This window comes from Anser anser (assembly GCF_964211835.1).
Source record: "Anser anser genome assembly, chromosome: 3".
NCBI classification, from domain to species: domain Eukaryota; kingdom Metazoa; phylum Chordata; class Aves; order Anseriformes; family Anatidae; genus Anser; species Anser anser.
Window position 1 is genome coordinate 93,365,307 of NC_139722.1, and position 22,394 is coordinate 93,387,700.

General features: G+C 41.8%; 2 protein-coding genes across 5 annotated transcripts in view; one reads left to right on the plus strand and one right to left on the minus strand.

Annotated features, from left to right (window-relative positions):
• The window catches only part of TMEM247 (transmembrane protein 247), a 96,194-nt gene extending 81,938 nt beyond the window's left edge, over window positions 1-14,256 (plus strand). For both annotated transcript variants that reach the window (XR_014582814.1, XM_083832119.1), the window contains one exon: window positions 1-14,256. This exon is cut by the window's left edge and continues 24,124 nt beyond it. The gene's annotated coding sequence lies outside the window, so the exon portion shown is untranslated.
• The window catches only part of EPAS1 (endothelial PAS domain protein 1), a 129,344-nt gene continuing 120,462 nt past the window's right edge, over window positions 13,513-22,394 (minus strand). For all 3 annotated transcript variants that reach the window (XM_083832110.1, XM_083832111.1, XM_083832112.1), the window contains 8 exons: window positions 21,939-22,147; window positions 21,436-21,623; window positions 20,411-20,521; window positions 18,741-19,225; window positions 17,543-17,666; window positions 17,335-17,452; window positions 16,611-16,805; window positions 13,513-15,908 (listed from right to left, as the gene is read on the minus strand). In XM_083832110.1, coding sequence (XP_083688236.1) covers window positions 15,757-15,908; window positions 16,611-16,805; window positions 17,335-17,452; window positions 17,543-17,666; window positions 18,741-19,225; window positions 20,411-20,521; window positions 21,436-21,623; window positions 21,939-22,147 — 1,582 coding nt within the window. In that variant the 3' untranslated portion in view covers window positions 13,513-15,756. The remainder of the gene's footprint in view (window positions 15,909-16,610; window positions 16,806-17,334; window positions 17,453-17,542; window positions 17,667-18,740; window positions 19,226-20,410; window positions 20,522-21,435; window positions 21,624-21,938; window positions 22,148-22,394) is intronic.

Genomic DNA, 22,394 nt, shown 5'->3' on the forward strand with positions numbered 1-22,394 from the left:
ATGTATGTGAAACACTTGGTACCAGGCATCTGCCCTCAGAAGCCCAGTGTGGATCACAACGGTGTGTAATCACGACCAGTTTCTCACCAGGGAAGCTTTAAATTCCAGCACCCAGGGCCTCTCATTTTAAGATCTGGTTTGCACTAAGTCATAACGTTTTCACTTAAAGTACCTTCAAACGAGATCTGAAGTCTCAGTCTTTGGTATTCATGCACATGTTTGCACATGAATAAGCTTACATAAACAGGCATTTCTGTGCTTCATTACTTCACTTTTCTTAGGTAAATGCTTACAAGAAAATATGCACACATCTGAGAAAAGCCCATTAAAAACTTATTTTCACTGGTAAGCTGTTTCAGGGATCCTAGAGGGATGATAGAGTTCATTTGCGCATGCTTTCTTGTCCTTCAGAAGGATATTGCGAAGGGGAAGATATGTAGGAAAAATAAGGTTATTTTACCCATTGCTTACTAAAGAAACAAAGTTCAGTTTTTCAACTTAGTATTGCATATATATTTATTTATTTTTAATGAAGAAACATATGGCACAATACTTGCGCTGGTTGGGATGTTCTTTTCTGCTTACTCATCCCAGAAGGCTTAGTATGTTATGGGTTTTTTTTGTATAAGCATAAACATTGTCTAACCATTGGGGAGACGGTGTCTGTGATCAGATCTACTGATGCTGATGTTTCCTTTACGATCTAAATGAGAACACCTCAAGAATGAATGTTTCTTAAACTGAGGAAATATTGTAAATATTGCAGAGCAAAATATACACAAATTAATGCTGCATGTTTCCCTGGAATAAGTGGGAAGGGTGGATGGGTAAGAACATGTAACAAAACACACCAAGACTAATTTGGGTAATATTTTGACATTCCTTTTTTATTGTTGTTGTTAAACTATATCATTCTGTTTCATAACACCTTTACGTTAAGCTCTACTCCCCAAAAAACATACTTGGGATGTGAAAACCCTTCTTTAGTTCTGAAATGTTGCCTCAGATGTGCGTGGTGGGAAACTTCTATCCCCCCCTCTCCAATTGCCCCTAATTATATCTATAAACTGTATATCTCTGTATATTTCCCACTTCATAAATACCCTGCCTTTAAGTCCATTCATTTAAAACTGAATCAGCTGAGGGGAGAAATCGTAGTTTGGGTGTTTCGGTGTCTGTTTTTTCTTAGATTTTTAAGTGCATGCCCTTTATGATACACTGTCGCATTTCTTAACCATTGCTCTGCAGAAAATTTTGAAAAGTCTGTGGAATTAATTTTAAAATGTTTATTTAACAGCAGCTGTAGCTCAAAGTCCTAGAGTAACGCAGTACTCTTATTTTTTGTTTTCCTAAGGCTATTAAAAATCAGAACACTTAAATGGAAGTAAATGTAAAATGGACAATTTTAAGGTTCCAGTCCTGTGTTTAGATCAGTGAAAGTCCTTCTGCTCTTTCACCTGTTCCTGTTGAATTTGGAAAGTCTCCACACTGAGATCAGAGTGTACTATTTGGGGACACAGAAGAGAGGAGCAAGTGAAATAGGAAGGGCTAAGCATGAAAACTAACCAGAACAGTAACGTGGCCTTTCTTGCTGGTGGGCTGTAGACTATCATTTGTTCTGTAAATGGTTTTGCTTGTCCAAGCGGTGTATGATTGTTAGTTTTGAAATGGAATTGAGGCACATTACTTAGTTGTGTTTGTCTTTGCTCACTTTGTGCAGCTGAACTTCCTTCAGAACAGTGGTGGGTTCTTGAGAGTATTTAAAACCTACAAGAATAGCAGCGGGGCTGGAAGATGGTGAAGGAACGTCTGCAAGAGCCAGAGCTCTAGCTGGAATTCAGAGTTTTAGCTTCACGGGGGCAGGTCTGTTGGCTTGCTGTGAGCAGGCTCCACTAACTGCACTGAATCTCGTTGTGTCTCATTTGTGTTGTTTAAATTAATATGTCTTAAGTGATGCTCATGGAAATCCTGCCACTATTTAGTAATACAATTTGGAAAACAAGCTATTGGTGATTGCTTAGCTACAGTAGCACAAATGACAAGGACAAAGTGTGTCTCCATCAAATAGGGAGAGCACTATGCTCTTGGGAATGCAGGGAAAAGGATAGTTATGGTACTGTGATGCTTTTGTCTCTAGTTAGGATATGCTCCAGTCAGCAGGCATGTTGATTATTTTGTGTGAAATGCTGTTTTGGTTGGTGCAAGGGAGATGGGATGGACAGAGAGAGATGACCACAAAGTTGCTAGAGGATTCGTTCACCTGTTGAGCAGATGCAGTGTGTTGTTAAGCCAAACAAGTGCACACCAGTAGTGTGAAAGCGTTACTGGTGAGTGGTAAGTGCTTAGAGGGTAGAAGCTGGTTTAAACACCTTCTCCACATTGTCATCCTGTGAATAACATTCCTCTTTCTTGCTTCGCATTGCTTACGTTAATGGAAATTTCTGTAGAGCCGCAAATGGCTTCAAGGTTCCCGTCATCAAAGGTACCTTGAAAACCAGCACAGAGAGAAAATTCCTGCCCCAGAGAGCTTCAAATCTCCAATAAGACCAACAAGGCAGGGAAGAGAGGGGATAATGCCCCCATTCTCCATCTTGATGGCTCCTTCCACACCTTCAGTTCCTGCCCTCATGGCTGTAGAGCCTCGTTCCTTCCCATGATCAGTGGCTGCGAACCTGCTGTTCCCCATGCAACACACAACCCTCAGTTATGAATTGCAGCATCAAGACCTTTCAGGACCTTTCTGAGGACCCTCAGAAGTTCTGCAGACCTCCAGCCCTAAAAAAGGGGATAAGCTGCCATTCGTGGTTGATTGGCATGGTCTCCATTTCTTAGTCTTTCTGATAGAATGGAGGCTTCTGACTCTTGACCTGGTGCCCTTTGTTTGGGCTGGGAGCTTGGTTTGGAGATGCTGCACCCAGCAGGCTCTCGCAGCCATGGAGGGGAAAAAACAAGTCCCTGAGGCTTCCTGGCACGTCGGCTTTCCAAGAAAAGGTGTAGCGTATCAGGGAGGCTGTTCATTTCTCTGCTGTCTCCATGCTGCGTTTTGGCCCCCTGCTGTGCCCTCCCCGCCGTGCCAGCGTGTGCCGGTCCCAGGAGCACCCAGCTGGGCCGTGCAGCTGGGGTGGCGAGGGCAGCCCCCGCACCAGCTGTGCCCTCACACTGGAGGGCCTCTGGAGGCTGTGCCCACATCTGCCAGAGAAGCGACGTGTCTGCCTGTTTGCCAGTCACGTGTGGCTTGCTGCTCGACAGCTGTGCGAAAGACGTGGGACTCCATCCCATAACCCCCCCAGCCCCCCCAGCGGAAGATGAACCAGTCTGGGAGATGTTTGTGAGGTGGCAAATGCTCTCCCCTCCTCCCCAGCATGGGGGCTGTAGCTGGCAGCACAGGGGAGGCATTCTGCAGGTTGGGTCATGCACCTCTGGAGGGGCCAAAAATAAATTGCACCTGAAACAAGAGAAATCAGGAGGTGTAGTGGTAAGGAAAAGGCTGCGCTCCCTCACTTTGAGGAATGCAGCCATCCTGGTCTATTACTCCTCCCAAATCTCTAATAACTCTAATCAATATTTCATCTTGCACCTTTGAACTCGCTTGAGTGTGCACTGCACTGTCACCTGCTCTTCGCCCATATGCCGCAGTTTGTGAGCTTCCTGTGGCAGTCCTCCCAGCGATCTGCACTACCTCTCTTTCGGCAGGAGATAGTTTCACTTAGGGGGTTATTTGTTAAATGAGCTACAGTCTTGAATTAACATCTTACATAAGCATTACAGAAAGAAAATGTATCCCACCTATTGTGCAGCAGGTATAATGGGGCTCCTTACACAGCACGACTTGGGAATAACCCAATTCCTTAATTAACTCTCTCTTTCTATGCCAAAACCAGGCTGCTCAGGCAGTTTTATTCTTTTCCCATGTCTGGGAGGCAGTGCAGTGTTTGAAGACTTCAGTCAAGCTGCTTGTTGATTTTAATAACACCTGTGTCTTGAGGCTGATTGTGGGGGATCACTGTCTGTCATTATTCAGTCACTTTGTTTAAGCTTACTAATCAGTTTGTTGGCTTCAGCATCTTTTGTCAAAAACATCTCTGTTTTGGAAGAAATCTGATACTTTTTTGCTTTATTTCTTTAACAGATTAGTTTGCTTTTCCTCAGCTCCTATGTGAAGGGAATCTGCCACTCTGGAACCAAGCTCCTGTTTGAAATAACTACTGTATACCTATGAAATATTCACTAAAGGATCAGGCTTTTTGTTTGTTCTTTAGTTATTCCTAATTAAACATTAGAGGATCACTAAGATAGTTAGAACTTACTTCCACGCACAACTCTTCAGATCCCCCAGTTCTCAACGATTTACCTTCCATAGGTCCACCTTCCACAGAGTAGCTCAGGTTTGTCTGCTATGAAGGAAAAAACAAAAGCACAGAAGGACTTTCAAATGCCTGTTTTTTTTGGGGTGGATGTAGGTACTGGCCAATAGCCATGTGCACATGCTGTGGTGGCGGCCTTGAGATCAATCCTGTGACCCACAGCATGATCTGCCCCTGGCCCTTCAACGTCCATGTCCATGGTCAGGCCACCTCCAGCTGGTTCAGAGGGTGCTGCTGCATGGTCGGGTATCTTTTCTTCAGGAGTGGGAAGGGCAGAACGGGAACAGCCTTTCTGTCTTCTCACCAGTGATGCTCATCCTTTTCCGTAGGAAAGTGATGAAGCTTAACCAGGCAGAGCTGATGTGGAGGTAGGCTTGGCTCCTGCTGGGGCACAATAAGTCTGCACCCTATCTCCATGGACTGGTTGGAGACAGGAGGTTTAGTGTCTTGGTACCTCTAAGCCTCTAAAGCTCTTCTGACTTTCAGCTCAAGAATCTATAGGTGCTGTGTGAAGGACTAAACTTCTGTCATAGTCTAGGAGGTACTGTAGCAGAGCATACTTCTTATGCTTGGATTATGGCTTTAGGAGGAAATGTGTTGCCTGAATTTTCTCTGTACATTCATTATGCTTTGAATGGGAGCCATCCTTTTCCTGGATTTTAGCCATGGCACTACTTGTTGAGAGATCATCACGCTACAGGCTAAAAATATAATCTCACCCCTCTCCCCATCTCCATACCCTTGTAGGAGGGTATCTAGCATCTTTCAGACAACTCCAAACCATGTTTGAATCTTATATATTCACACTCAGCAGCTCTGGTGACACCCATAGCAACCTTGACGCTAGGGGTGGAGTGCTCTGTGTCCCCCTGCCTCTGCAGTGTACTTGTCACTTGTTCAACAGATGTACTGGGCTGCTATTTTAGGTGTTTAGAGGATCAGAAACAAACTTTTCTCTGGTTGCTATTATGTGCTGACTACTATTTAGCTTTCCAAAGCAGAGTCGGGGTAGAGATTTGTAAGTCATATTTTAAAAAATGTTCACAAGAATGAGCAAATTCAAGCCAAGAAAGTTTTGCAGCCATGATTTCAAGTTTATCTGAGTTGTGTGGCAGTTGACAGCGCTGCCTTTTGTGGCACAGTCTCATAGCAGTGTGTACTCCTTTGTAAGTCTCTTTGTAGTCCTATTGACTCATGACAAAAAGATCTGAGGAGCATTGGCATATTGGTATTACAGCTTGCAACAGCTCTGTAATGAATCCCAGAGTAGGAATTTCCATCTCCTCTTCTAACTTCTGTCTCTTATAGTGGATTATCTACATATATGTGGCTCATGCTTTAGCTGGGTTAATGAACCAGAAAGGTCCCAGGTCATGTCCAGGTCCTAGAAACATCATATATGGGCACAGAGGGAACCAACTCGTTCATGTGGGAGTTGGGTCAGCGTGACACAAACAGCGTGACACTGCTGGCAGACAGGCATTTGCTCACTGAACCATTTTATGGCAGTGGTATGGAACATATGGAACATATTTTTAGCCCTATCAAAGCAGTTAATAAGATTTTATTTTCATTTAAACATGTTCACAGAATGGAAGGCAGTGACTCTCTTACATAAATATGCAAACCCATCTCCTGTAAGTTACAGGGGATGTTGTAATAAAATGGCTTTCTTTAAAATTTGGAAGACAAATTCTGTGATGCCATTTTTTGCTATTGCTCGCAAACAGGATTTGAATAAGCAGAGAAAGACCATTATAAATGTGGTTTCAGAGGCTGTTCATCTTGCGACAAAGGGATTTCTTCACATTCAACCTCATTACTCTGATTAGTGGGCTTGTAAAGTGAAGCATGAAAATGAAACATGACATAGACATGAATTGATTGTACTAAAATCTACACAAACTGCTTCTTGGAAATGAAAGTATGACAGCCATCTTCTCTGAACTGTTTAAAAAGTTAAGTTTTCAGGGTAGCTCGTTTTTAGGGCCTGTAAATTACATTGTTGTAGCTGTTGGGGGAGACAGCAAGAAGCTAAAAAAACCCAACAAATCAGTAGAATGCTTTTTGTTTCTTTAGCAGCATTGAAAAATGTGAAGAAGTGACAAAGGTTCAGAAGAAAGAAAGGTTGAGCACGAATGTGTTTTGATTGGTTGAAAACGGATGAAAGTCTACTTGTTTTCTTTTTCAAAATGGAGAGAATAGTCTGCATTATTCTCAAAAAGGCCTCTTTGTATCCTGCTTACGTCCAACTTCAAATGCACTCTGTCCCATTTCCTTGGCTGTTATAAAAATACCTGTTTGGATCTTCGTAGAGATCCTGGAAGAGGACAAGTTTAATCTGTCGACGTTACTTGGGTTACGGGCACCGTATGGTGCAGGTGCAACACAGCTGTAGCTGTAGAGCTACAACGTACTGTCTTTTAGAATTAGTTTTTGAATACTGAGTTTTCTTAATAGAGCTTGAACCTGCAAGACCGTGTCTCTTCTGGTATGGATGGTTTTAACGCTACAGACATCTCAAACTGCCAAACGGCTTTGTGTGCCACATGTGATTGCAGACTGTCCATCTTCTTTGTGTTTTGTAGCTCACTTTAAAAAGAGCAAGTAATTTGAATGCAAATTTTGGTGCTGCTGCAATACTGTTTCTAGAGATGACTCACAGTGGTACAAATAAGATCCCAGAACTCCTTTTGCAATCACGTTGTCTTCATTTCCAATAAGTGCATCTGGAAAAGGATTTCTAAATGTTACTGGGTGTCATGAAAAAGCAAATTGATGATATGATAGTCAGGAGGAAAATTCAGCATCTTGGTATTTAGGAAATGAGGGGTAAGGCTGTGGGTTGCAGTAATGAGCGTAAGTGTGTGTCTGCTGTGAAATTAGCTAATGTGAGAAAATAAGAGGTCTGGCTTCAAAGCAAGGGCTGCTGAGCACGAGTGTGCTTGGGGGACCCTGCGATACTTACTGCTTTTGGTCCTACCAAGCTGCTGCCGTTGTGGTTTGGTTCTCTGGGAGGAGCAGGGTAGGATGCAATCTGTAGCACACATGGTAAGCAGTGCAGTGAGGCTTTGGGTCTAGTGTGAAAGTGGAAAGTATGATTTTTGGAGAGCTTTCTGGGAAATTTTCCCATTAAGCAGCTTTTCCCATGCTTTAGTGTTGCTCTGCAGTGCAGGTCCACAAAGTAACTCCATGACCCGTGGAAGCAGCACATCACCAGGCTCATTTACCCCCTTGTTCCATATAGATGAGGGTTGTGCATTATCTACGCTAAACCTAAGTAGATGAGTTTCGTATAGGTGGCCTGCACTGGGGACAGCAAAGAAATGAGCATCTTGTTCAGCCCCTGCACTTCAGGCCCATGCGACGAGGAAGAGCTGTGCTTGCTGGCATGGCCACCCTGCAGTGAACCCCACGTGCCCGCCTCGGGTCGGGAATGCCCCACAGACAGTGCGGCTTCCTGCCTCAGCCTGCAAGAGAGCTGCCTTGCAGGGGCTTGCAAATGGTCACCCCTCAGCAATCGGTTTGTGGCGTAGGCTGTGTAAACATGTGGGATTTGTTCCTTTCCTTGGCATGAGTCAGCACAGCACTTTGCCTATAGGACTCAAAATACGCTTTGAGAGATTTCTGTGGAAGGGAGGCACAGGAAAAGGGATGGGAAGGAAGGAGGATCCCTTCTGCCTCTGTTTTCTTGGAAATAGCCTCGGGAATGGCTCAGCAGCAAAAGGCAGGAGCACTTCCTGCACTCTGAGATGGCTTGTAAGGCATCCGCTCCACACGTACCCACCAGGGAAAGCGTTCTCCTGGTGGTAGGTTTTGTAGAGGACCTGCTTTGAGCAGGTTTCAGGACACACGTTTTGAATAGGCACAGGATGGCAGCCTGCTGTTGAAACCAGTTCTGGTTCTTGAGCACGGAGCACAGACACTTTTCACTCTGTTTATTTCCGGCACACATTAGTGGAATTTATGCACTGAGCAGGACAGAAGAAATCCTGGATGAACAAATTCTTATTCAGCAGTGTGTGTTTCTAATACAAAACCTCAGTACAAATAAACTCTGCCCAACAGGGCCTATGTTCCAAAAAGGAGAATGACAGCACTGTTGACTTGACTGTTCCCTGTCTTTCAAATGAACTTAAGGGAGTTCCAGGTATTCATTGGTTCTTGGTTCCTCTGCTGGTTACCCAGATGAGTATTTTAGTGACTTTCTGTTTTTCTAAAGATGCTTTCTTCATGGTTTTGCAGGGGGAAGGGAAAAGGGAAAGCTTGTAAGGGCTGAGGTTGGAGAAGTCACTCTAAAAATGAAAGTACAAGTTAAAGTGTTTATTCAGTATATTAAGATATAATTGATGGTTGCAAAAGCCACATTTTTGCCCACTTTTCAGCATACTTGGGTGGCTTTGTACAGACTGAGGTACTGGTCACCATGGATCTGGGGAAGGCAGAGTGTGATGCTAGATAAGAGCAAAACCAGTGCATAGTTGTTCAAGGTGTTGGCTGTCATTAAACAGAATCTTTTCTGCAGAAGAGAGGTTTTGGTCAGAGAGGGGGAGGTTGAGCAAAAATTGAAATATTCAGTGTTGGCCCCTCCTTTATCTTGGAGGTGTCTGCAGTGATCAGATTGACCCTGAAGACTATGATACCAAAACCTTATTGAAGTAGAAGGAAATTGAAGTTGTGAACAAGCAGCTGTGTTAAAAGGTGTAAACAGGCTAATAAACAGGAGCAGTTATGTAGCTGAGCAAAGTACAGGAAAGCTCGTCTTGATGGTTGCAGTTGCAGTTACAATAACAGAGAGCAACCCGTTTTCCCAGCAAACTTCCGTTGCTTTGCTTTCTGTTAACTCCAAGGTGTTTTTGGGGTTGCAGATAGCATCAGTGCTGTCTATGCTAGCAGTAAGGTGAGAGGCACAAGTCGTAGTGCGTGCTCTTCCAGGAAAAAGGCCAGTAGATGTCATGCGACATATCCAAAAGTGATTGGTGCCACCATCCATTTGTCAGCAGTCGTGGAGCTGCCGTGTGGAGGAGGGGTGAATTAAAAAAAAAAAAAAAGAAAAGAAAAGAAAAAAAAAACATATATGGATCACAAGGCTCATTGTATGATGCAACTTTTGCGGTTTGCAACTTAGAAGTCCATGTAAATTCTGCTTCAAAATAAAGCCAGGGAGCCGTGGGTTTCAGTCTGGGTTTTGGCAACTGCAAATGGGATTTGTGCTTTCTCCTACCTCAGATTTGGCTTTTGTGAACATCCTGGGGAAAAAGAGAATGAGACTCAAGCTACTGTTTTCTTGGTTTGTTTTTTAACTGGAGATTCCTAAATAAAATCCAGTTGCATAAACATTTCTAACTGGGAAAATGCATTTCTGTCGTTAGAAAAAGCTTTATTCAGACAAGCTCTACTGAACTGGCATTGTGACCATATTTACTGTCATTCTCTCTGGCTGATGTATGCGTGGGTTTTAGTTTGCCTGTGGGAGTTTTAATCTTCCATTTTTCTGAGTTATGGGTTTATACTGAGCCAGAGAGATCCTTGTTGGGTCACCTTCCTCCAGGACACCCTGGAGTTCGAGTTCTGCATGGCCCAAATCAGGGATGAGCGCGTAATCAGGGCTGAGGGGTGTTGGGGGTACAGCTGGACTCAGAAATCACACCCCAATGGTTATTCGTGTCCATCAAGCACGTGGCAGGATCTGGAGTGCTCTAACTTGTGAGCACGCTCCTCTCTTTATCTGAGGCTTAATTTTTGTCCTGAAATGCAAACTACTTGTCTGGGGAGCAGGTTTGGGGAACCACAAATCCAGGTTCTCCTCCTGCTAATTACAGCTCTATAGTGCTAATATAGGAGCAAAAGAAGCAAAACCATGCTGCGCCTCTTATGGCTAAGAAATTGTTCTGGCTTTATAGGCAGAGTTCAGGCATCTGGGGAAAATACTCAATTCTGCTCTCATTTCCAAAACTGTAGAAGAAACTGTATATACTTCTGATATTTGTTAGGATTTTGCTCTAAGCAGAGTGTCAAGGGGGTGATGAAAGAGTCTGTGAGCCAGAAGAACCTTTATCATCTCTACTACCACTCTTGCTTGCCCAAGTAGCAAATGAGAACAGCCATCTAATAGCTGAAGAAAATGTTTGACATGAACGGGCAGCTCTCAAGGACACACACACCTCCTGTGACCCACAGCATTAAATCTGCTTTCATCTCAGGGCAAGGACTGAGGTCTGTTGTGCCCAATGGCTGGAGTGGGAATGGGGTTTGGATGTTTCCAACATGAGCTCTGATAGAGAACTACCGAAGCTGATGGTTTTCTGGGGCCTTTGGGAATCTAGCTGGACAGCTCTGTCTATAATTCCAAGACCTAAACACAGACCTTTCGACTGAAGAGTTTGTGGGGTTTCTTATCTTCCTTTTCTCTTTTCCTTTTCCTTTTTTTTTGTTGCTGAGATGCTGAGATAGAGCACTTTCTACAGCAAACAGCACACAAGGGAGTGAAGCAGCTTTGGTTGCACCCAGCTGCCCGTTACTGCCCCGTGCCAAGGGCAGTAGCTAGCGCTGGCTGGCACGAAGGTAGGGATTGCAATCCAGGCTCATGCCTGTGCTTCTGTTCCTTAATGAGACATCTTAACCATGTGTCACTGCACCATTAATTGAGAGGCATGGTTGAAGAGAATTATGTTAATACCTTGACTCTAGGAATTTAGGACTTCAAGAAAAATGTTCCATGTGAGACCTGTGGTAAATCACACACTGCCAAAACTGCGGGCTGGCTTTCAGGCAGAAGTAGGTGATGCTTCCAAACTGAGCAGCTGAAGTCATTTTATTTATTTGAATCCATTTTTAATCGGAACACCTCAAAAATGGCATACATACTACCAATCGCCAGAGCTTCCAGTGCTGCTTTTGTTGCTTCAGTTGACCAGGGCAAAGCAGCAACACTGAACAGAGCCCAGGGAGCGGGACCCCCTGCCTGGCTTCCTCAGAAGCAGCAGGACCCTGCCAGCGAGAGTGGTGGCATGGGGCTAACACGCAGCCCCAGGTAACCAGGAGGTGGCTGGTGTGCTGCTAGGGCAGCAGAGCTGTGGGAGTCTGACGGGTTTGGTTGTCCTAAGGAAACATTGTGGAGAATTGTCTTTTTTTTTTTTTTTCCATTTGATAAATTTTTTCCTTGTCTCTTGGGAAGCCTATAATAAGAGACTTGCGGAAAAAAAGAAAACAATGCTGTTTATTTAAATGTAGGTGAATATTTCTACTTCTCTGTAACTTAAAAAAAAACCTGGCATGTATGTTAATAGTTTTGTAAAGCTCCTCAGGGAGAAGTTACTATCACCATCTAGACCAAGAGCAGGTGCAAGTTAGACTGTGTGTTGTTATCCTGTGCTCTGTCCACTGTGGCAAACAAATGTGATGAATTACCTGGTGTCCACAGATCTCAGTATTGCTTAGGAATTGGTGTCTGGGCTTGAAAGTATAGGTGGACTTTGCTCCAAGTTATCTGGGCTTTTTTGCAGTTTTATTAGTAAAATCACAAAATACACTGGGTTGTTGAGGTCTTCCTACAGTACTTTGTTGTAACCGTTTGCTTGGTAAAGAGCATGACTCTCACCTGCTTGAAATCTGTGGTGCAGTCATTGGCTTGATCATTTTAAAAAGATGATAGACTAGAAAATCAGCCTGAGCTTGAGACCAGTCCAAATCATGAGTTTCACAGAACGGCCTGATTTTCAGCAGAAAATGGTGAGTGTTGAACAACAGAATTGCTCCGTTGTCTATGCTGTTAGAAATGTAAGTTTGGATGCCAAGAAATGGTGCATTTACACAGTGACAGCTGATGTACATTTAATTTTAAGCACTTCTACTGGCATACAGGAGAAAATAAAGGTTTTAAAAAGCTGTACTAAACCTCTGTTCAGCAGAACAAAGCTCAGTTATTGATGCAATGTATGTATTAAGTTTTGGGTGAGAGGTTGGGTCTTTTTGGCATATAAATTGCAATGTCAGAGCTCTGCTAGCTAGATGCTAGCTATCCAGCTGTGTCCTAAACATAAGGGGAAAATTCACTGAAGCTTACTAACTTGAGATGTGTAGGTGTACTAGATAAAAGGAGGGTGTTTGGACACCCTGAGAAAGTAGTGTCTGGCAGCACTAGCGGAGGACATATTAGCAGTTCGTGATTGAAACCTCTAAAAGAGAGCTTGATGTGAACAGGTATTTCCTGATCTCTGTTTCAGTGATTTATTTATTTATTCCCCCCCACCCCCCCACCCCCCTCAGTTGGCTAAGGCTGTGACATGCTGAGCTGGTCTCTGTCAAAGTGCCCTGAAGACCAGTGGGATGCTGTAAAAGGGGGGGGGTGGTAACATACCCCCCCCCCCCCCCCAATTTCCTCGTCACTGGCAGGTGTTCTGTGCACACTTGTGATTCCAACAGCTTTAGAAGCAAGGAGTTACTTTCTAAGTCTGGCATCCCATCTGGAAAACAAGGTGATGATAGCCCACTTCAACAGATTATTCCAAAGAGTCGCTGTTGTTTGAGAAACTCAGCAGTAGTTATCAGAAGGGTTAAGCACCAACAGCTTCCATACAGTCCGTCAGCATTTAAGTGCATATTTGAAAGTGACAGTTTTAATGTGTCTGTTCTCCTACAGCATGATGGTTACTGTGCTGGCAGAAATGGTAATTTCTGCAAGGAAAAGGATCGGTGTGTTTAACAGGAGCATTGCAACACGGGACTGGGTGAAGCAGCTTGGACTGGGGACAGCCATATTCACAGATGTGTCAGGACTGTCAGAATACGATGGCCACAAAAACTGAAGTGGGATACTGCAGCAATTCAGCCCGTGAAATCCCAGACCACGGCGCTAGGCAAGTACTTGTTTTGACAAATTATTATTATTGCTGTTTTTCACAGTAGCATTACGACAGGTATCTTCAGCTCCTAGGTAGACATACACTTTTGAAATTGAAGCAGAAGTACAAGTAATAAGAAAAGTTCTGGAAGCGTGGTCTACAGGGTATTTTTACTCCGTATGAGGAAAGCTGGGCAAACTCTAAAAAGAAGCTGGACAGTACAGGCCGTTGTCAGCTTACTTCTCAGGTCTCAAATATGGGCAACCTTAGATTGTTCTTTCATTCTTTAAAGATCAATGCAAACCTTTATTTTCTATAAATAATTTAATAAATACTTTTGTTTTACAATGATACAACAAATGACAAATTCATAGCAAATGAGTCACAAAGAATTTAGGATCAGTATACTTTAATAAGGTATCAGTGTCAAAATACATTTCCTTATCAAGTTAAAGTTCCCATACAGTTATAATATTGTCAATAAGAATTCAGCAATATAGATTATGAAATAATTATGATAAAAAGTATGATTAATATTAAGACATGGAATATTTTTCAGAGTGTTTTAGTAAACTGTTAGGGTATAACATTTTTAATGCTGAAACTACACAAATAAGAAACAGAAAAGAGCAGTATTCAAGTGTCTTTAATCCTTGAAGCCTTTAAGTCCTTGCCACTGAAGGTTTGTCAAATCTGGCTTGTCAATTTTCATTACATTTTGATGCTTAAAATATGTTTTTTTTCCACATAGAAATAAGATCACTTTAGGAGTAGCTTATTTTTGGTAATAAACTCTTGAAAGATCTAGCTGCAATAGGGGCTATCTTTTTTTTTTTTCTTTTAATGTTATGTACCAATAATAATAACAACAAAAGATCTGCTTTTCTAAGAGTGCACAGTGTGTATGATTAAGACTCACTTAACACAGCGATCTCTGAAGTGCTCAATGAACCCAAGGCTCCCTCTCTGCAAGCGTCAGTGCATGATAGAAAGCAAATTTATAAAATACATTATTTTTAGGCTTCCAGTTCCACTGAAGCCTATCTTTGTTCTAAGTTTCTGGGCCAGATTTTTTTACCTGTTGTACATTGCCACTGTTCCATTTTTTTCAAAGCTACAACGATTTATACCAGTGGAGGAAACAAGATGGACATATTCCAATACATTATCCTGGTGTGTATGCATTTCAGAGTCAGAACTGCTCACCTGCCTTTTATTAGTTTAATATTTTTGCTGTTTAAGTACACTGTAATTTCAACCTTCAACCTTAGCCTTTGAAAGCATTCAAAGCCTTACTTTTTAAAATATGTGCATGACAATAAATGATAGTTGAAAAGAAGCTCTGAAAATGTCTGGCTGAATTTAATGACATTTCAGATCTTGATTAATATAAGGTAAATTAAAATGAGAGAGACCTGTCTGCCAGTAATTCATCTCACTACACAATCCTTAATTCTTTTTGTCTACTTATAACTGAGTTAGCCTAATATACTGGGAAATACTACTTTTAGTTTTAATGATTCAATATTGAAATTATATTGCTAGCTAGCATATAACATGAAAAAGGCTAGCATTATTCAGAGATGTTAGCACTGGCCATTGGTGAGATTCCTGAAGTGTCAGCAACATCCTAAGAAATAGTACTAGTTCTAGCAGAAACAGCTCTTATAGTTGTTGTGTCCTAGATACAGCAAAAGTACCAAGAGATGATTAACAACTGACCCAGAAAGATATTATAATAATAAAAAAAAATCTGTTTTGTGTAAAAATAGAGAGGACACCAAAGCACAAAACAAGAAATCCCAACACAAACAAAAATCCTCCACTGGGGTAAATCTGTAGGACTCCTTTGTCTGTAGAGCTAAGCCAGGTTAAGTCAGCTGAAAATGTGGCTTGCTTCTGAGGAAAAAAAAAGCTTACAACGTGCAACCTTCACAGATACCCACAAACATTGTAGTTCACCATTCACATTTCTTTCAACAAAGTGTATAAAAATGAAGGGAAGGGGAAGGGGGTCAGAAGGCTGGGAATTTTTTCTTTAGTATGCTTTCCCAAAAGTTATTAAAGTTACAATACAATAAATGCTGGAAAACAGAAAGACTCAAAGGATATCAATTTGGCAGATCAACAAAAAACTGTGGTTGGAGATCAAATTTGTTTCATTCATCTTTGGCAATAAAAATAAATCTTTGCAGTACTGCAGCCAAAGTATCACAAGATGAGGCATTTATACCACAGCTTTTTAATAGCATGAAAATTGAAGAAAATCTGAGAGTATAAATTACATCTAATGAGATAAGGGGAGGGTAATCAAACTCTGTAAACAACACATTAATTGCAATAGAGAAAATACAGTAGATGTATTTCTTTAATATGAATAATAAAGTGAGTAACTTCAAAAGGCCACTATTTGGTAACGTGGACAGGTTCAATATCTAAGTAAAATCCTGTAAAAGTGTATTGGTATTAGAAATTGTCTACTTGCAAAAATATATTTAAAAACTGAAGCTGTTTTGAACAGTATAGGCCAAGGAATATTGCAGGATTGCTCAGGTTGCCTGGTCCAGGGCTCTGAGCAGTTCACTGCCCTGCAGAAGCGTGGAACTGCCCAAAACAGGGACGTTAACCTCACAGTCATATCTTGTCAACTCAGGCAACAAATATGGTTCAAAGGAGGGTCCCAGCAGACGACTTGTCACACCTGAAACAGAGTAAAGTGAGTCATGGCACTGAGACCAGAGACAGAGACTGAGAGAGAGATAGAGAACTTATTTCCTCTCCTCCCTCTTCTGTTTATATCAGTTATAATTTCATTTTCTACTTATGTCAATGTGCCTCAGAACACCAACAGTTACAGTTTTTAGAACAAACCTATGCCTCGCTGCCATAATGGCTTACAAGCATGAAGTTTTCCACCTCTAGCCCCAATTTAGATTGTTCTGAGGAAAATGATACTGGTGCAAATGAGGAAAGCTATAGTAAACAAGTTTCTAAACTGGCACCTGCACTCCTTCTACATATACCCCCTTTCATTAGTGATTGTCATTTGTAGAAGGCATATGTTAGACTGTAACCTAATTCAGGCATCAATGCTGCACTGCAGTTTAGTATAGTTTAATCAATTCCATCACAAGGCAAGAATACATAAGAGGATGGCTAGACCACCAAGGCACAAAGGCATTAAGTTCAATTGAAATGAGGAGCAAAAATAATTTTTCCCTCATATATCACAAGTATAAACGTTAACATTTCATACTAAACAATTAACTTTGCATTTAGGGAAACAAAATTTTGGTTCTTGGTTTATCATTCTCTTTTTTTGTTGTTGTTATAGTTTTTACTTCACGTAATCAGCACCAGAACTTAATGATGTTTTCCAATCGCTGTATTTGACATCTCTTACCTGATACTTTATGAGTTGGCTGGACAGGATAGTCCTGATAATGGGAACTGTAAAACTGAGGGGGAAAAGCTCCTGCTTTCAAATTCTCACCAGGACTGCCACAGGTGGGTTGTTGTTGCTGCTGCTGTTGCTGCTGTTGCAGTTGCAGTTGATTCATTGGTTGGCTAAGACCTCTTGAGTTACAGACAAACTCGTCTAAATTTACATAGAAGGAAAACAAAAGTTAAATTAAGCTACTGTAATAATTATAGTAGCTAATACTAATTCAAAGCAAAGCGATCATCAGCATGATGATCACACAGTGTAGGCATACCTATATATTGTAGCAAAGCATGTCCAAAACCAGTGCTATCTCTGGGAGTAGTACTGTACTCAAGACACAGTCAAATAATGAAGCAAGATATTGCAGAGAGGAAGTATCAGTTCTATCTCTGAGGTGTCTGCACATTACATCAGCATTAGGTAAACCCACCTCCATTAAATTGATCCCTATTGCCTCCAAAGCAAGGGCATGAACATACAGGAAACAATCTACTTGGTAGCTATCGACTGTACCATACATTGTTTAGCTCTTAGTGATAAAACTGATCTCTAATTTTAGCATACTGATTTTTTGACAGTGCTTATTAACATCACCTTTTGAAAGAGTTTTTATTTCTAGTCAAATTTTCTTAACATTTTGTTTCAACACTTAACTTTGCAAAGTCAATTTCTTTTCTCTTACCAGTAAGAACACTTGTGCTGAGAGACTTCTTTTCTGAAACCAAGGAACAATTTTCCCCTTTGAGAAATTTCATTCTCTTCCACATTAAGTGAGATGGGTTAGTGACAGATGGATCTCCCTACAATTTGGAGAAAAGAAAAACATATGATCACACTGATGATCTTGGTATGTTCAAAGTTTTGAAGGGGATGCATTTTCTTATAATTACCCCACTCAGTTGTTGCAATGCTTGTTCTTCATAATCCAGTTGTCGCTTCAGTTTCAAACTATTAGACAGAGCAATTCTTGCTGGGTTTATATCTATGCCTCGTTGCCCAAATGCATCCAGTGGCCTGTTGAGAAAGGATCTTTGGGTGAGCAGGGAGGCAAATCTAAACAACCTTCTTCCGTTTAAGCTGCCTTTGACGCATGATGCTGGACATCATGTGTTTTTGTTTCCTTTTGTCAGTCATCCTACAAGCTTTGGAAACATTCGACTTTTGGGATCAAAGACTAATGAAAGATTAGCATAAACAGCCTCTAGAAATCTCCAGACAGGCATAAAAATACCATGGAAAAGAATCTTGAGATTTTTTTTAAGTTTAGGATTTTGAGAGCCATGCCTATCCCCTTGCTTTGCATAGTAACGCACAAGTTGCTGTTTGGGGACAAACCCTCTCTTTCCAAGTGTATGTTCAGATGCTGGTATTTCTGCCAGCAACAAGAAAAAGCCCTGAAAGCAAACTGCAGGTAAACTGCACAGCTCCGTATTTTAAAAGGACTGTGCCTATTTTATGCACTTCCTGACTGTTTTAGCATGACAAACTTTGAAAATCCACACTCTGCATGCTACCCAAGAACTACAGACAAAATGATAGGAAACTGCCAGGACTGTGACTTCCGAGCTACACACACACAAACTGTGTGTACCAGAAAGTAACTGAGATGAGGAAGAGCTGGAGAGAAAAAAAAGGTTATTTTAAATTTTAGTTGTAGTACTTATATATGCCAGCAATAGGTGTACTGTCATCCCTGCCTCTCCTTTGTTTTCTGTTGTGCAAAAAATACGTGCAAAATCAGAAAGTAAGCATGTGTCCCAACTTACCAGTAAGCCTTTTCAGAACTTTTCTAAACTGCATAAAGTAAAGCAGGCTTGGCAAAATTACTTTGGGTAATTTTTACCTGACCACCTAGAAACACAGTCACACATCTTTACAAGCAACAAAAAGATAGCCCACTTGTGCTTCTACTAGACTGACTGCCACTGGGAGAGGACCACACTAATTTCCCCAGAATTGCAATCTGATGCCTATCAAAACAAGTTATTTCAGCTGAACTGAGGAAAAGAATTTTTCAAGATTATGACCCAGCCTCCCTCCCCCAGATATTTCCTGAGTAAAATACAATTATAACACAAAAGCTCTTACCTTTTTTTATATATGGGCATGCCGGGAGAATGTATTGGGGGCCCTGAGGGTGAACTTGATAGGGTTCCTGAGTATTTATCCATGAGTCTCCATTTAGCTGGAACATATTCTAATGGGGGATCAGGTGGCCATTGGGTGTTTGGTCTTCCTCCCATTGAAGACAGGGGAGTGCTGGCTTGGTCGTGGTACGGTGGCAGCGATGACCTGCTCATATTGTTGAAGAACACAGATGACAGTGACCCATGACCAGGGTTAATGTTTTTATTTGATAGCTGTGGGCAATATTTCTCTGGGAGGAACTGATTCTGTGAAGCAGAAGCAAGGGGTTGGAAGATAGTACTCATGCTACTTAGACTCTGCTGGGTATTTTGTGCGCTTTCAGAGAGAGGACGTTCTTCTTGGCATATCGGGCTGAGCTGGAAATCTTCTCCATCCATAGGAATGTAAGGAGCCAAGGTTTCAAGGTCCAGTTCATTGAAGTCAGTCTGCACAAAAATCAAATAAGTTCATAAAGAACCTAGAAGTTAATAGCAGTTGCGGCGGTGTGATGTGAAACACTACTAGGGAGATTGTAAAGCTAAAAAGTCACTGTATGCCAAATTTATATAAATGAAACACACCTGCTCCTATTTATAGAAATGTCTTATTTCTGCGAATGGCATAAATGTTGTACTCATCTTGGCTTGGACAGAGTTAATTTTCTTCCTAGTAGCTCATGTAGTGGTATGTTTTGGACCTGTGATGAAAACAGTGTTGATACACCATTGTTTTAGCTATTGCCGAGTAGTGCTTACAGAATGAAGGCTTTCTCTGTTTCTCACCCTGCAAACCCCCCAACGAGGACGCTGGGGTCGCACAAGAAGTTGTGAGGGGACACAGCCAGGACATCTGCCCCCAGCTGACCACAAGGACATTCCATACCACACGACACTGTGCTCAGCAATAAAAGCTAGGGGAAAGAAGGAGGGGTAGGGAGACATTCAGAGTTATGGTGTTTGTCTTCCCAAGAAACCATTACACATGATGGAGCCGTGCTTGCCTGGAAATGGCTGAACATTTGCCTGCCACTAGGAAGTAGTGAATGAATTCTTTATTTTTGCTTTGCTTGCACGTGCAGCTTTTGCTTTTGTCTATTAAGCTGTCTTTATCTCAACCCATGAATTTTCACACTTTTACCCTTCCAATTCTCTTCCCCATCCCACTGGGGGGGAAAGAGCAAGTGGCTGTGTGGATCTTTGCTGCCTCTTAGGGTTAACTCAAACATTTCTCATTTTGAGGTTTTGCAGGAATTAGTTTATTTATATTTTGTCCTAGAAAGGATGTTTACTTGCTGTTCATCAGGCCAGATTAAAAAAATATGCTGCTGCTTGTATTTCTTATCCAGTCTACAGAAGCTGCCAAATTCTGAAGCTCTCTGCTGCTTCTTTCTTAGCAGGGCCACCACAGTGATACCCTAAGGCACTTACTTCATACAGTTAGGGATAGAAATGTACACCTCAGCTTTTGAAAGTGTATGCTTGTGGTAGTGTTGTGCATCAAAGTTTTGGTGTATGTGTGCAAATGCATTTTGCATGTTATGTCACTGTTATCTGCACATACAGCATGCATCTCTACTACCTGCTAGCATAGGACTGATTTTCATGGATTTGGAAGAGATATTAGTTCCTTACCTGGGAGTTGCACTGATTTTTTGATTCTGTGTCCATGGCAAAGAGTTTTTCAATCACCTCAATCTTCAGATCTTCATCCACAGAACCGTAGTAATCTCCTGGGCTGCTTGGCTGCACAGAAATAAGAGTTTGCTATAAGCAGCAAGACAACCGCAGCGCTGCCTTACCATCATGCAGCTTATACTGTGCTAGTCAGTAAATAGATCTTTGTTATGAAGAGAAAATAGCAAGATTGCAAATATAGTGTCCTCAAAACCTAAAACTGCACTTCTATCACATCCTTTTCTCCAACACAAGATTACTTGTCGCTACAAAATTTGAGAGACATACCAATTAACAGAGGCACCCAATACAGGAACCTAGTTGTCGTGTTAGTTTACAGGTATTTTGGAAACTCAGACCAGTAACATGGTATGTACATTAATAAATTGTTTTGTCAAGAAAGGAAATGCTTTGCACCACCTCAATGATGTTATTAAAACTGGACATTATCCAGTAAAGATCTGGCTAAGAGTGGCTCCAGCTCTTGAGGGCAATGCCCTGAAAGCACATTCATTCTTTCAGTGGTGAACTGCATGGAGCTGCTCTGTTGGGTAAATTTTCTCTGGAGCCTGTGTTGGATAAATTTTCTGGATGAAGACTGTAGCTTCTAGCGAACAAGCAGAAAGAGGATTGATCTAAGGGAGATTGTGCTAGTGGCCAGACCATTTTACACTGGCTTTTCATTTAAGGCTAACTCCGTGAATGGTGGTAGCAAGTTCATCTACCAGTTGGTTTATAGACTATCATAATTACTGAGTAAGCTGGGACAAAATGAGGATTACAATACAAAGGCATGATATAGTTCCCATTTGATATTTTTGCTATTGATGCTCAAGATATACACAGTACAGTAGGAATATAGTTATGCTGGGTCTGGTTACAAGCATTGAGACAGGACTGCTAATATGAAAATATCGCCTGCATATATTGATGGGACCTACACAGAAAACACCACTTTCACATTTTTTTAAAGCTTTTCTTACCGTGGAACAGCTACTGTTGCTGCTTGCGCTTGGAGTACTGCTGCCGGGTGCAATCTGAGGCATGGTAAAGGATGGTATCGTCACCGTTTCACCTTGAGCAGCATGGCTTTTCACTTCCACTGGCCAGGGTTTATTTGGTGTCAAAACAGTGCTGGTAAAGGCAGGGGCTTCCTCAAAGTTCTGTGTTCCTGGAAAGAGTTACAACAATATTAATGGATGCCTTTAGCTCGTGTGCCGTGTTATAAGTACAGCTATTCATTAAAAGTGAACCCTGCTCCTAGTTGCCATAACAATAAGTTGGCAAAGACTTACCATATCTTACTTAGCAAGAAAGCCTGATTCCGCTCTCATTCACAGAAATTTTCCACTGATATGAGCACACAGGCTCTTATGACTGTTACTCCTAATTTATACACAGCAAACAGAACTTGTCTATTAAGTTCTTAAATGTAGGCTCATACACGGTTCTTTGTTACACAAAAATTATTTGCACAAATACTAACCCAAATCCAGGGAAATAATGGCATCTCCAGGTGTTGGTGCCAGCTGCGCAAGTTCCTCTGGTTCTTCCTTTAGCTTAGTAAACAAGAAATCGCTCTTCTCTGTCCCAGGGATCCCGTTCTTGAAGGCCGTGTTCATCGTGAGCAGGTGAGGCTTGAAAAGTGATTCCGTTTGGTCCATAGAGAACACTATATCGTTCTTCTCTATTTCACTAGCAAGAAAAAAAAAAGGTTTAAGGCATTTTGCTCTCTAAAGGAGAACAATGTGGTAACGCAGGTATTACAGACTCTCTAAAGATCAGCTGTAAGAGCGTTTTGGTGGCTCTCGGTGGAATGCCAGGCTCTTGACAGGCGAGGCATGGTTCCAGCGTTGCTGAGCACCACAATCTCAGATGACGCAGAGAGTGTGGTCAGGACTTCTGTGGGAATACTCGGGGCTTTGTTGCTCTGTTTTTTCAA